The sequence below is a fragment of the Rutilus rutilus genome (genome assembly GCF_951802725.1).
Source record: "Rutilus rutilus genome assembly, chromosome: 10".
Classification (NCBI taxonomy): Eukaryota; Metazoa; Chordata; class Actinopteri; order Cypriniformes; family Leuciscidae; genus Rutilus; species Rutilus rutilus.
Window position 1 is genome coordinate 7,469,043 of NC_140215.1, and position 14,598 is coordinate 7,483,640.

Genomic DNA, 14,598 nt, shown 5'->3' on the forward strand with positions numbered 1-14,598 from the left:
TTCAGAAGTCATAGACTTTTATGATACTTCAAAGTGTCAAAGTTATGCTATTTTAAAGGCTTCTTGTTTTATTTTGGAGGTCTCCTACAATAAGTTTACTTGCATCCAGAATTTTCTCATAATATACATTGCAGCAACACCTCTTTTCTCACAGTGTCTGAAACGGTTCGATAAAGGATCCATTCTCTATAAACCCCTCCTTTCCGAGAGCCTACTGTGCTCTGATTGGTCAGACTGCCCAGTCTTTTATGAAATGAAACGCTCATTGCCATATCTAAATTTCAGCTCTGGATCTTCCTCAGCACTTGATATAAACTCCATTTATTGAACTTTTTGAATATAAGCATGTACAAAACATGTCCCTTTTGTGCTCCACTGAAGAAAGTCATAGAGATTTGGAGTAAATGATGACAAAATGTTCATTTTTGGCTGAAGTGTTCTTTTAATGAGAGTCTGTTACTGCTGTTAAAATGTGCATACTGCATATTTCCTCTCTTAGCACCACATCATGCAGCCCCCAGACTGTCATTTCTATTGCTCTTTAAATAACAGATACGCTCCATATGCAAGTCCTCTCTCAGAGCCACGTAGCAAGTCAGAGTTTGTCTGTGCACATATTTTCTTTCTCAGCGCAGGGCATCAAAGGCAATTGCCTCTGAACTGCCTCACAGTTTGTCTGCTTTTGTGTCATTTTGATTTGACATCTCTTTAATGTTTAGGATTGTGTCTATGCACATATCCCACTGAGACATGAGTTTTCCAACTGTGGCAGGTTAGAGATGGTACACTTTTTTCTTTTTTTTTAGATGAAGACTATGGGGTTTAACAATAAAGATGCTCTTTCTGGTCAGATTGTATGTTCCTAGTACATTAGTGTCAGATATTTGTTAAATGCTTGAAAATACTTGTGCTTTTAACTTTTGAATATGCAAGATGAATAGCTCCCCACGTTTTGTGGTATGTATTTACTGATAAAAATAGTACAAATTTGATTTTTGAAATATTGTGCATTGTAGATTTTAATGATTGTGGAAAAGTTGTTCCTTTTATAAACACATCGGTCAACCAGTACCCGAGCGGTAATTCAAACACACTTTGCATATAAACAATATAGTAATAACTATAATTAAAATAAAAACAATTTCTTAATTATATACATTCATATTTCAGAAGTGCGTACGTATTTATATTTGTATTAGGCTACTTTCTGAAGATGTTTTAAAAATGTAAAAAAAAAAATCTTGTTGTTGAGCACTGTACTATTTTGACCATTGATTCACACTTCACAGAAGCCATGATTGAATTGGAAAATGTTTTGGGAAATTATATTGTCGTCATTATTGTAAATTGATCTTGGAAGCTCCTTTTATTAGCTCTTTTAATGGGCTCCCTGTTCATTACAGGTTGCAATTTAGCCTTTATTGCTCTGCGGTCCTTAAAACTGGGAATTGCATGTAGTTTTATAAGAGGTCAGTGGAAGTCCTTTGTAGGTAGGCCCAGTCATTGTACTTTTAACTTCTAAAGGGTCCGACTCGTCCACATTGCCAAACTAATTCATTCTGACGCAACGCTGACAATATTTCACTAAGTGTCCCTTTAAGGATGTGATTTAGCTGTTGGATCTTAGGAGCGAAGAGGACACAAATCAGGAAACCTCTATAAAAACCTGTAAACATGACCGTAAGAACTTTTATGAACCTGCCAGTGGTTGCCAATTACAGAGTTCCAGCAGGGGTATGGCATAAGGGGTGGAATGGGGTGGTTGCCTCGAGGAGGGGATTTTGAAGGGGTAGAGGATTAGCATGAAGGACATCTTGCTTGAAGCTTCAGCAGAAGGAATGTCCAGATGGAAAGTGACAGCTTGGCTTGTCCATTGTGCAATGAAGTACACCCAGTTCTTCACAAGCAGAAGGTAAATCCTTGACTTTGATTGGCCGGCCTCGTATGCTCCTCTAGACTATGACTGGCCACATACGCCGCTCATTACCCGTTTCTCAATGCTGTGAGCGAAGATAAGTATATGCAAATTCCCCTGAGAGTTGCAACCTAATTTTTGAAACGGGCAATGCAGAATAAGACGTACTCTGCTCTAAGGGAATGACTGTGCTAGACTCTTCAAGGCGTACTTGAGCCTTTATTTGGAAAAGACTTGATCTGAAGACCATGTCATCTATTTTTGATGAGCTTCCTCTGATGCTGAGATGGTGTCGCCCTTCCAACACCAGACGGAATTCTCCCTGAGAAACCTCTAGGTAGCAGCTGGGTAGACTGACAGTTTTGAGAGGCAATTATTGAATAAGTTAACTATACAAGCGTAATCAAATGCAGTCAGATGGGTAAATTGCGGTGAGTTGAGCACCATTCACTCTTGAGGTATTTTTGTGGTGTCAATAGGGGCCTGTTGACACACCACTGTTCTTCAGGGAATTTCCCAGCAGGCCTCTGGTGCACAGCAGCGGTGATGTAGCGAGGCGTTTAAAAGTATTTGATGTTCTTACTTCAAAAGCTTCAAATGTGTACACTATTAGCGCTGTAATATTCCGTTTTCAACTACTGAAGGAACGTTCCGGGTCCAATACAAGTTAAGCTATATTTACCACGACAAATAATTTCAACTCATTCCTTAGTTTGCAAAAACAAACAAAAATGTGTTTGCAGTAATTAACTTAAAATTGAGCGCTGTGGACATTACACATAAAACAAATGTGATTAAAATGTTTTAAAATCACTTCATAACCTAAAGCGGTGAGCGGTTTAACCCAGTAACTTTCACAATGGCACAATGATGCCAGAAAAGAACAACTGTAACACAGATGTTCATCCTCCTAGAATAGTAGTTTCACCGTTAAAGGATGATTTAAACCAGCTCAAATGTTGCACTGCATTTAAACTTTCTTGAAAACCTTGCCCCCAAGACTTGCTTTGAAGATGCAGTTCTTGTACACTAACATATTAACATAAAAGACTACTTAAAAAATCTTGCTGACCATAAACTGTTGAATTGTAGTGTATGCCACAGATGCTGTCAATAAAGCTTAACTTGTATTGAACTCTGAGACTTCTCCTTAACCTCATTTAGATTTTGACAGGCGGTATTCTGTATAAATACAAATATACTTGAAATGCAGCAAGTCACTATTTTCAAAAAGCCACAAATAATTATTTTTGGAGCTCAGATTATAGAGAATCTATAAGTGGTCATATCATGAGGGATCAAATTTTCCTTGATCTTTTGAGATAAGAGTTCTTTGTACTACGAAAACACTGACACTTTCAGACCTCAAAACTTTCTCCACAGTGATAAATGTTGTATGTAATAATATATTGTATGTAATAATATAACACATATAGGAAAGTTGTCAAACCTTGTGATATTCCTGACTGTATTAAGCACCTGCCGATTTTCATATTTTTTGATGTGAGAAGCTAAGCAACTGATAATTTCATGTCTTAGATCTTTCAGGCTATGAAAAGAGGCTAATATTGAAGGATGGGGCTGTTGGGACCAATCTGCTCTTTTGTGATTGAATGCAGCAGAGCGTTTCTCAATTCACATGTGAATAGAGTGTTTACAAAAGTCTGAAAGACACAGAAGCAAAAAAACAAACCAAAAAAAAAAAAAGCCTGTTTAACAAGACTAATATTTATTTAGTTAGTTAGTCATTTTAATTGAAAAGAGACAGACCAATTTATCAAGACTTAAAACCATAATAATAAGGCTAACATTTATATATTTACTTATGTCTTTAACATGTTTTTGTGACTATTGATCACTTGCTATTTAACTTGATTCGACTTTTGCTTTTAGACTTCTGATCTTGGCAATCGGTGAGACATTGTTGAGATCTGCACGCGAGATTATTGTAAGTGTATTTCATATCATGCATTTTTAATTAATGATTAAAAATGCATGATATGACCACTTTAAATGTCAGAGAACACCCAAATCTTTCACAAAAAAATGAATAATTATATTCATCAATAGACTAGAAGAGAGATTTTACAGTATCACGCAGCCATGGCAATTCTGCAAATTGTCAATTCCTCCTTGAATGCCTTTTCTATTCTCATGCCCCATGTTTCCACAGCCTGAAGGGCACGATTGGGATTGTATTTGGCCCCGGCCCCAGCCTGAAGAAGTCACAGCAGGATTAAGCAGTTGTGCCACACCTCACACGAGTGATCATTCCAGTCACCATGGGGCTGCAGCTCAGATGGCGATGACAAACAACCAGAACTCGAGCGGTAATTCAATCAGCACTCTACCGGCATGAGAAAGAGCTCTCACAGCGAGATTGGCCCGGGACCTTTGATGAGGTCCTCCTCGGAAGTCCTAACATAAAGATATTTAAGGAGAAACAAAGGGAGGTGAAGGATTGTGGAGGGGTCAAGAGAACAGATAAAGATAGATAGAGTGAGAGACAGGCCCGAGGGGAGGGCTGAAATAAAATGAAAGAGGACCGGGTTTGAGACAGAACAGGCGGTTCACATTCCAACGTGTTTTGATGACTAATGTGCAGAAGAATCCTGTTAGAGCCAACGACAGCATCGAGTGATCCTGGGATTGGGCTTTGCCGTCAAGGTACACAATTCACACCGGAGTTCATTAGTGCGATGTGTCTAATATCTTTCATTTGGACTCTCTTAAGCAGGTTTTATATTGTCTCGTGAGCTTATTTGATTTACGGTCTGGTAGAGGCGGCCAGCCGTGTTGAGTGAAGTATTTGTGTCCCGCTGCAGAGATTCGCAGCGTGCAATGTGTCCAAGAGCGTGAAGACAGCAGGGAATAAATCTACAAATTGGGGAAAAAGTGAACTTTCTCAAGTGGAATCTTTGTAATGGTTGTCATCCTGATCTAATGCCTGGTGAGAAAACGATAAAATATTGTTTAATTCTGAACAGTGTGAAATTGGAAGGCCTAAAGGGTTTTCCATGTGTGTTCCAGAAACGTGACATGTCAGACACCAGATCGCCTCTGATTTTGCTAGTTCGCTGACTCACAGGATGGCATGCACGAGTTTTACCTACAGCTTTTAATGAGAACCACCTCATACTCGATCACAACCATCCATAAAATCGACATGAAATCATAATTGAATCTGCTTACTATTTTAACGTGCTTTGTCTTAATGTGCGTAATTTTGTTAATGTTATTTTTTTTACATTTCTAATAATAATAGTAATATTATATTTATGTATTCATTACTTTCTTCTCCTCTGTTAAACAATAATAAATTAGAATTATTAATAATAATATTTTTAGCATTTATTATTATGATTATATTATTAAAAACATGCATTGAAGAATTATGCTCTCTGGAGAGAGGAGTTTTCACTGCAGAAACGTAATCACTGCACTTCCAGAAAGATGATATTGCTCAGATGTTCCTCTTTTTCTCTAGTGTTTCTTCTCTAAATTGATTTAGGGGAAATAAAAAACAAATGGAAACAAATTAGACAGTTGTTTGTGTAAGCCATAAAATCAATAAGGATGGCATATTTCATAGATCATTTTTTTCTTGGATACATTTTTCATGATTTGATTGTGAATCGCAGCACAGTTTCCTAACTTTTTTGCCAATTCTTTTTCAGTGGAATAAAAAAGCAAAAAATAAACTAACTGTATTCCATACAATCCATTGCTTTGTACTATAAATAATTTACAGAATTGTAATTTTTGGGTGAAGTGGACCTTTCCTTTTCATGTCAGCTCAAAAAAAAATCATAAAAAGCTACATGCATTCATCATCACGGGTTTGTCCTTGTGTGATTGTCTGGCATCATGCACACAAACCCCCTTTTAGTCTATTAACTTGCGCAGTGTGCCATTGTCTCAAGGCTCAGTGCACTCTGAACCTAATCTTACCATAATGTTCGTGTGGCTGACTCAATTCCACCCCTTATCTGTGCTCTGCCTTTACAATAGTAACAAACTGGGGATCTCTACATGTCCTCGTCTAACTCATTAGCGAAACGTTGCCACAGGCTCTATTTGTTTGTGTTTTTCACCACCTATAAAGGTCTGGTGACCCATCCTCCCGTCTGCTTAATGATATCTTAATGAAATGCAGACACACTGTATGGCTCTTACAGCTGTGTATGATGTTTTATTAAGTATGCTCTGAAGCATTGTGGGTAAACTTGCATTATACCATGAGTGCTGTGTAAGTTAACTGAGCAGTATAGCCTATTGTGTGTGTGTGTGTGTGTGTGTGTGTGTGTGTGTGTGTGTGTGTGTGTGTGTGTATAGTACATATACTATTTCAGTCGTTCTACTTCAAAATTTCACGTTTAATTCAATGTGTTACTTGTCGTTTCTTTGTAATTATTTGTGAAATTAGCTAGCAATTTCTGAGTGAAAAGGTTGTTTTTTTTGTTGTTTTTTTGACTAAAACTAAATGTAACTATTTTGCTTTATGGCTGCTGTTTCTTTTCCTCACGTTAAAAATAAAGAGTCTCTTATGCATGAGTGTAAAAATTCCCAGATACTTCTGAGAGACTCATATTATTTTGCCTGGCTAGCATTTTTCCATCTCATTCCTTATATATATGATCTTTTTTTGAAAGCATACTGATTCGTCTCCTGAGAAATGGCAGCTGATATCTGGATATTATAAAACAGATTATATCCATCTGAAACACTTGACTCCCTGTTAGAAGACAAACTGCTCCGTGCCTTTACCTTTCGCGCTTGCCAGAAAAAAAGATTATTTACAACTCTTTGAGTCTTTATAGAGGACGCCATTATTTACTGTAATTCCTGACTGTTCACACATGCTATATTATCTTAGACAATGACAGCAGGCCAAACAACCGCTTAGGGCATCAGTTCTCAAATTAATGTCTTTGACAGCACCAAGGTGAAATGGAGCAGTTTACGAAATGTCCCAAATGGCACCCTCTGTGTTCACTATCCTATACTTTGCCGCATGGGCTGTTGAAAGTTAATTGGGTCCAAAACAACTTTGACATTTTTCACATATTTCTTGGGTAATTTTTTTTCATGCTCATTCTCTCTTCTCCCTCATCATGAGTGTATATGCCCCTACTGCTGATTGGCTACAAGTGTGTTTTGGTGCTTGGTCTGATCCACTTTCAACAGCGTTTCTCAGAAATCAATTACTGCACCTTTAACAGTGAAGTGTGTCATTTAAAAAAAAATTTTTTTAAACCAACTGTGACCAATCTGTCATGTTTTGCTCACCCTCATGTCATTCCAAACCCATACGACTTTGGTTAACACAAATTCGAAACACAGATTAAGATGCAAGTTTTAATGAAACCTGAGAAGTTCCTGTCCCACCGTTTAATCCAAGTTTGAGAAGAGATTCAATCACTTTATATGATGAACAGATTTAATGTAGGCTTTTTATTGACACAAACATGCATAACTAGAGCGCATCACATATGGTAAACATTAAAGCTTGTGCTTGAGCATGTCTGAGTTTCCATGTTTACCATATGTCATGTGCTTTAAGTACGTGTGGCGGTCATTGTTTAGATCTAAATTAAATCTGTCCTTCATATAAAGCGATTGTATCTCTTAACAAAACTTGGATTATATGATCGCTCAATTCATATGGATTCAATTTACGACGCCTGTGACATTTTTGGATCTCCGAAGTTTTGGTTACTTGGATTTTCAGTGGAGTGACACAAAAATTGAAGATTTGTTTTCAAAAATGTAAGTCTTATGGGTTTGGAATGGCATGAGGCAGAAAAATGATGACCGCACTGCGCACTTTCATTTTTGGGTGAACTATCCCTTTAAGTAATAAAAATTTTGGGGCAGAATTGGAGCACTTCATCTTTAACACTGTACAGTGCTCCAAATTCAAGACTGCATTGTTTTGTCAATGGAAAGAATCCTTGATATGCTTCATATATTTATAGTTCCCCCTTAGCTTTGCATGTTGTTGTAAACAGAGAAAGGTTAGAGTAGTATTCGGCACGTAATGGAGGCAGTCTGCTAAGTGATCAGCGCTTGTAAGGCCTCTCTATCCAACACTGTAACCAGAGAAGGAGACAAACTTTCAGTTGCTGAAATGTTGCAAACAGATGCCGCTGTCCCTGTCCCGGTAAATCACATCAGCACCTCCTGGTGGGGAGGGTGTGATAACCCTTTATAACCTCCTAGGCTCCGCGGGCACCGACTGGACTGGAATATTTGTCGAGATGATCGGGACTGCGGCGCTGAGAGAAGCGCGAAGCGTTGTTGTGCAAACTCTTGTTCTCCGAAGCGGATTTCCACAGAAAATGAGACTGAAATTGCCTCTGCTATGACAGGTTTGTCATCTCATTGTAGCTTTTATGGACTCTGCAACCTAATCTAAGAAACTAAAATAATACTTATGGTATGTCCGAATGGGCTGTGATTACGAGTTCCATTCAGGTCGAACGTGTAGGTTGGAAACCAGATCTAGGCATTACATGGGCACTTCAAAAAGGAGGTTGTGTGAAAGTAGGAGTGGTTGAATGTAATTACATTTTGCCATTTTGTTCTCTGCCCTTCCTCAACTGCACCCATGACGCATTGGGCACATTGTATATCTCTCCTTTGTAAGCCGTCGGATTTACATGTCGTGAACCGTTGTATTCTTGGATGTGGGGTCTTGCACTCATCGCTAGCCAGAAGAGTAACTTGATCCTAGAGCATTCTGTGTAATTTCTTTCAAAATGTTCCATGGGAAACCCAACACCAGATGAAGGGCTTTGAGACCTAAAGAAAAAAAGCCCATGCACAGATGTTTCACCCCTAGATTTGCACCTCCTCTCCACCTGTGTCTTTATATATACACCATCAGAGAGTTTCCTTTATGAAGTCACTCTGTGGTCAGTTGTTTTCTCAGAGAGTGGATCTGGCTTTGTTAACGCTCCTGGCATTTTTGCACACGCAGGGTCTGCTATGACAGAATCACATTATGATTTCTCTGCATATGCGGCACATCGCTGCAGCTCAGTCACAATTTGGTTTTGTTTTCATTGTTGGCACTGTCGCTTATCTTGGTGGATGATGTGCAAAGGTTCAAAGGTTTCTGTTGTTTGGTTTTATTTACTGTGTCTATTTTACTTTGTCAAGGTTGCTGGTTTTCTTTTGGACACCGAGGACAGGTGTTCTGCCACAGTATATCTTAGAATCTTGTAGCTTTATAAATAATTGCAAATAATTGACTATGCATTGTCATAGGAACAACTAGTCAGTTGTAATCATTTTTAGTTCAGTTCAAGTCAGATGTTGATTCGGTAACTAATTCATTGAAGAACTCGTCAAACCAATTTAAACCAGTAACTTGAAGGAGTTATTACAACCAGTCATTTGATCATGAATCAAACTGCACTGGTCGCACTGTGTGTTTGTTTTCACCCTCAAATTAATTGGACCACTCAGTATACGTATACGTTTACATGACAACAATGTACTAAAAACTTAAACGTTTATCCTTCGCGTTTTTCGATCCCCATTCACACGGATCTGCGAAAACGACTAAAAACACTGCATTATGTTGCTAGTCCATTATTTGGCGGTGACTTTGTAAAGAAACGCTATGCGCCTACAGACTGAACATGTAGTACGAATGCTCATGATGTCACAGTTTTCACAAATGTTTTTGTAGTTTACACTGAGACTTTAATGTTATCGTTTAAAAAAAAAAAAAGCCCCCGAAAACGCCATTCTCATGTACATGAATGGCCAAAACGCCAAAAAAGTTATCTTTTAGTTAAAAAACTGTGTCGTGTACACAGCCCCTAAGTCTTTTTATATCATCACATTCAATTCAGACTGAAAAAAAGCTTCATATTATGATAATCATATTAATATGCAACAGAAACAAATTTCTCGACTTATTAGTGTACTTCTGTAAAGGATTTCTTTCAAATCTTAATTGTAGCCTTTATAGGACTCACTCTCCAACGCTGAATCTTTCTATATTATTTGAGTGAACAGTCTGTGTTCCAGCGTTCACAAAGTGAGCCTGGGATTGCCCCTGATTTACGAGATCCAGATTCCTACGAGCTGAATCACAGCCAGGTGCACGATTTCCAAAGCACATCATCCAAAAACCCGTCCGATCAGCTGCTTCGCTGATTTTACACAGATTCTCGTGCCACATCCACAGCGCAGCGACCCAGATTTTCCCTTATTCTCCACACTCAGAGGGACTGTGGGAGCCGCATCTGCCGAATCCGTCTCTGGGTAGACTCTCTCTCTCTCTCTCTCTCTCTCTCTCTCTCTCTCTCTCTCTCTCTCTCTCTCTCCGCTTCATCTCAGCTGAGAGCAGCACGCGTTCAGAGTGCATTCTCTCTCTGTCAGCGCTGTACCGCACGGACTGCTCCTGCACGAGTGCTTCATCACTGAGCTTGACCGGCACAGAAACCCTCACCAGCAGCACCTAAAGCCCTAAACAACACAGCGTGCTTCAGCCATGCTCTTAGGTGAGTACGGTTTACACTCAGGGTAGCGGCATCGATTTGTCTGCACGCTTCTTTTCCCATGCAATACAGCGGTGAACATCTTAAAGAATGTGTCGGACTGGACCTGCCGTGATTCCAGATATATAGTTGAAAGCAGCTTGTGATTTGTTCTGTTTCGCTTTGCTCTGTGTGTTTGCCAGGGGAGCTGAGCTTTGAAATACGACTGTGCTCTGGATTTATGTAAGAGATCCTGTCAGCACCATTGTTTTGTTTATGTGGGTTAAGTTTGTTCCAATACTAATACAGTGCGCCTGACACCAACTTCACTGAACAGACTGGCTGAATCCTTATAGCATTAAAGACAATCGATAGCTCAGTTAAAGATCAGAAATGTGATATTATACTGTACCTGATGGCTTACAGTATGACCAGATGTTTCTATTAATAGCTTTGTCTTTGACAAAAGGCATTTAATTATCTCTCTTTTTTTCATTTTAAAGTCTTGAATTGTTACTAAACTAGAATTAAGCACTTGACTTTTTCCTATATTATTTTCACTCTGAACATATTGTATCCAGAATTTGCTCACGTAACCCACACCTACCCGCTTAGAGCGTGTGCCGATCGCCCTCGTAGCGTGACATTGCTGCTTACGTGTGGGTGTTCGTGTTCAGTCGGGCTCCTTCAAAAGCTCATTGATACGAGTGAGATGGAAAGCCTCTCTCAGGAGCGTCTCGTTCGATGAAGTACTAATGCAGTGTCAGATTCCAGAGGAGTGCGACTTGGAATAATCAGGCGTGTCTGTGGGGAACGGAGGTTTGAAATTGCTGTTGATGGTTGCTGCGCGGCCGTCTGCCAGTCTCCCGAAGCCCCCCGTGGAGAAGACCTGGGGGGCTCAGCCCTTTGCCAGAACTTTAGCAGCTTCGTTAAGCTTTCAGCTCCTTTGCACTAATGGAGTGATTTAAGGAAATGAGTTCAGTGCAAGATTTTTTTTTTATATAAAAATATTTTTCCGCCCCAGTTTATTCTATAAGTGAGCCTATAAGTAAGTGACTATAATAAGTGGGGTGATTTGACCGAAAAGAGTAAACACTGTGGCCCTGTGGGTATATCAAAACATTGTCCTGTTTAAGGATCCCGACATAGCATGGTTTGAGATTGGGGCGAGACTATCCGTTGGATAACGAAGGTGGGAGTGCTCAGAGAAAACATAAATATTTGACGATAGTGGCACAGAAATGATTTTTATTTGAATTTACTTTCATAAAAAAAATACATTTAATAAATTGTTTATTTTATCTATTGTTATTGTTATTATTATTATTATTATTATTATCATTAACTTTTTTGCCCACCAGCCAGTGAGGCTAATGGTTTTTCAAAAGTTACTAGCCACTCAGCATTTTCACTGGCCACAGTTTTGACATTGATACAATGGGGGAAAACTGCCATATAGATATTTTTAATATTATCTCATAATTTGGCAGCAGGTATAATAGGCTGCTGTCACTTCAAGACCTGACACACAGATATGTAATACTGTTACACATGCATTTTCTGTCTCAACTGTTTATGTTCATTTAAAACATAATTGACTGTGTTTACGTGAATACTCGCCAAGACCATAATTTTTACATTATTTTGGATGTATTTGACTGTTTAAGCACAAAATCTGCGGGAATGAGTCAAATTATGCGCAATACGCACAATCCCACGCCGAAATTCAAGCCCTGTGACACCAACAATATTCATCCGGAGCAAATGAAAGAAGTGAGTGTGGGGAGGCGGGTTTGTGTGTCAACTCGCTGTCGGAGAGATGAGAGAGTGAGAAACCGCAGCTGGTATCGTGTATCTATTATGCGGATAATGAGTAAGCGTTTCAGATATATTTTAGTATCGATATTTATCGAAAAATCGATATATTTGACAACACTACATTGCAGTTTATTATTTCAGATGCCTTTTTAAAAGACTAAAACTTTGAAATGTATGTATTATATATAAAATTCAATCTGCCAAAGTGGCTAGTCACTGCGTTACATATCACTGCTGAAATACACTCGCATTTGGCAGGTGTTAATGTCAAGCCCTGATTATTATTATTATTATTATTATTATTATTTCTATTATTGATTATGTTCTTTCTTTTTCTCTCTTTCAACAAGTGCATCATGTTCTGTTCACAGTGTGGAGGTGTAGTACATGACTTGCTCTGACTTATACAGAATACTAATCGAAAATTGGTTTAGTTTGTCCTCCAGGAATGTTCTTCCTCACCCACTACTACCATTTTTAGTAGTATTTATGCCCACACAGATATATTTAAACATTCACGACATTACACATGCCCAAAATAATGTTCCAAAGCAGATTCTGCATCATTTGATTTCAGAACGTAATGTCTTCATTGAGGAGGCATTTGCATAATCAGGTTTCTTAAATTGGTGTATATGTGATAAAATACTTAAGCACTGTATTTGAGCATCATCCCCTGTGAGCAAATGAGGTTTTGTTGATTTAGGGAAAAGCTAAAAGCGCTCTTTCTTTCTCTCGCTCCCTCTCTCTCTCTCACTCCCTTGCTCTCTTTTTCTCTCACCGTTTTCTCTTTCTGACAGAGGAATAGTCTGATAGTTGAGCGTTAGAAGCCGAGCTTAAGGAATGCTCTTTGGGTTGCCATACTTGCCTTCTTGAGACCATCTTAATTATGATTCATACTCTCCAATCCAGTTGTGCTTCCCTTTTGACCAGTTGCACAATTATGTTATGCTTTAAAATCATAAAAAATGCATGTGCATGTTCCTGTTCTGACTTATAAGTATTTTGCATAAAGAACGTGAAAAGAAAGATTCATTGGTACACAGTGGAAAAATGTGTTTTCATAATCGCTTATCTAAATGTACACTTACATTCAAAAGTTTGAGGTCGGTACTATTTTTTATGTTTTCGAAAGAAGTCTCTTATTTTTTACCAAGGCTGCATTTATTTAATCAAAACTTCGTTAAAACAATAATATTGTGAAATATTGTTATGATTTAAAATGTAATTTATTCCTTTGATGCAAAGCTGATTTTCAGCATCATTACTCCAGTCTTCAGTGTCACACGATCCTTCAGAAATCATTCTAATATGCTGATTTCAATGAAGGTGCTCAAGAAACATTTCTTATTATTATCAACGTTGAAAACAGTTGTGCTGCTTTTTTTTTTTTTTTTTTTTTTGGAATCTGTAATACAATTTTTTCAAGATTATTTGATTATTTAATCAGAAGAACAGCATTTATTTAAAGTCTGTAAAAATTTTTATTGTCACTTTTGATCAATTTAATACATGCCAAATATAAAACTTTTTTCTTTTTTTTTTTGAGTAGGAAAGTGACCAAAGATTAACAAATTAAGTGGACAATAATTGAACAATAACCATAAATAAAGGCTAATGACAAGTATTTAGTTTTGTACATCCCACCGTACTATTGCTGTGATCACATTGTTTTCTTTTGACCGATGCTGTAAACGATTTTAACTTGATGACACGGGTCTCTGGAATACTTGTTGTCAGATACAGTAAATCATTTCTTCCAAAAAGGTTTGACTGTATGACTTATTTAAATTACTTTGGTGAGGCTAGACTAAGAACAGAAATTAAAAAAATTCAAACTCCATATTTAGCACTCTGTACACATTTTTTTTTTTATATATATATAACCTTTACTTACCTTCATGTCGTTCCAAACCTGTATGACTTAATTTCTTCTATTTCTTCTATTTTGAAAAATGCCATACAATGAATGTCAATGGGGTCCAATGTTGTTTTGAGCTCCAACATAGGAGAAAGAAATACAGTCATACAGTTTTGAATCATTTTTGGGTGTAATATCCCTTTAAGCTCAGATCTATCAGTATGCAAAACGAGTGAGACTTTGAGGTCCATTGTTTTAAAATATTTCCAAATCATTAAGGGAAATAAGTTTGCAGGTACCAATTGTCTTGTGCTGCCATGGTAGACTGCACTGATATGCATGACAATTACCCTGGTCACCATTTGTGGACCTGATCTCTCGTCTCTTATCTGTAATTAGAGTCGAAGCGCTCTTCCACGCTTCACTGCGAAGTAATCGTAATTGCAAACATTTGTTATAGCAAACAACTCTGTCAGCAGTACAGTGATAAATCTACAGGCCTCTCTCAT

At 38.0% G+C, this 14,598-nt stretch overlaps 1 protein-coding gene across 6 annotated transcripts in view; it reads left to right on the plus strand.

The window, feature by feature from the left end:
* znf385b (zinc finger protein 385B) overlaps positions 1–14,598 on the plus strand; it is a 138,851-nt gene that overhangs the window by 61,622 nt on the left and 62,631 nt on the right. The window contains exon 1 of one of the 6 annotated variants that reach the window (XM_084420921.1): positions 8,162–8,286. The exons of 4 other annotated variants lie outside the window; for them this stretch is intronic. In XM_084420921.1, coding sequence (XP_084277047.1) covers positions 8,280–8,286 — 7 coding nt within the window. In that variant the 5' untranslated portion in view covers positions 8,162–8,279. Of the gene's footprint in view, positions 1–8,161; positions 8,287–10,289; positions 10,435–14,598 lie in introns of those variants that run through there. One more of the 6 variants, XM_084420920.1, reaches the window with a different exon arrangement.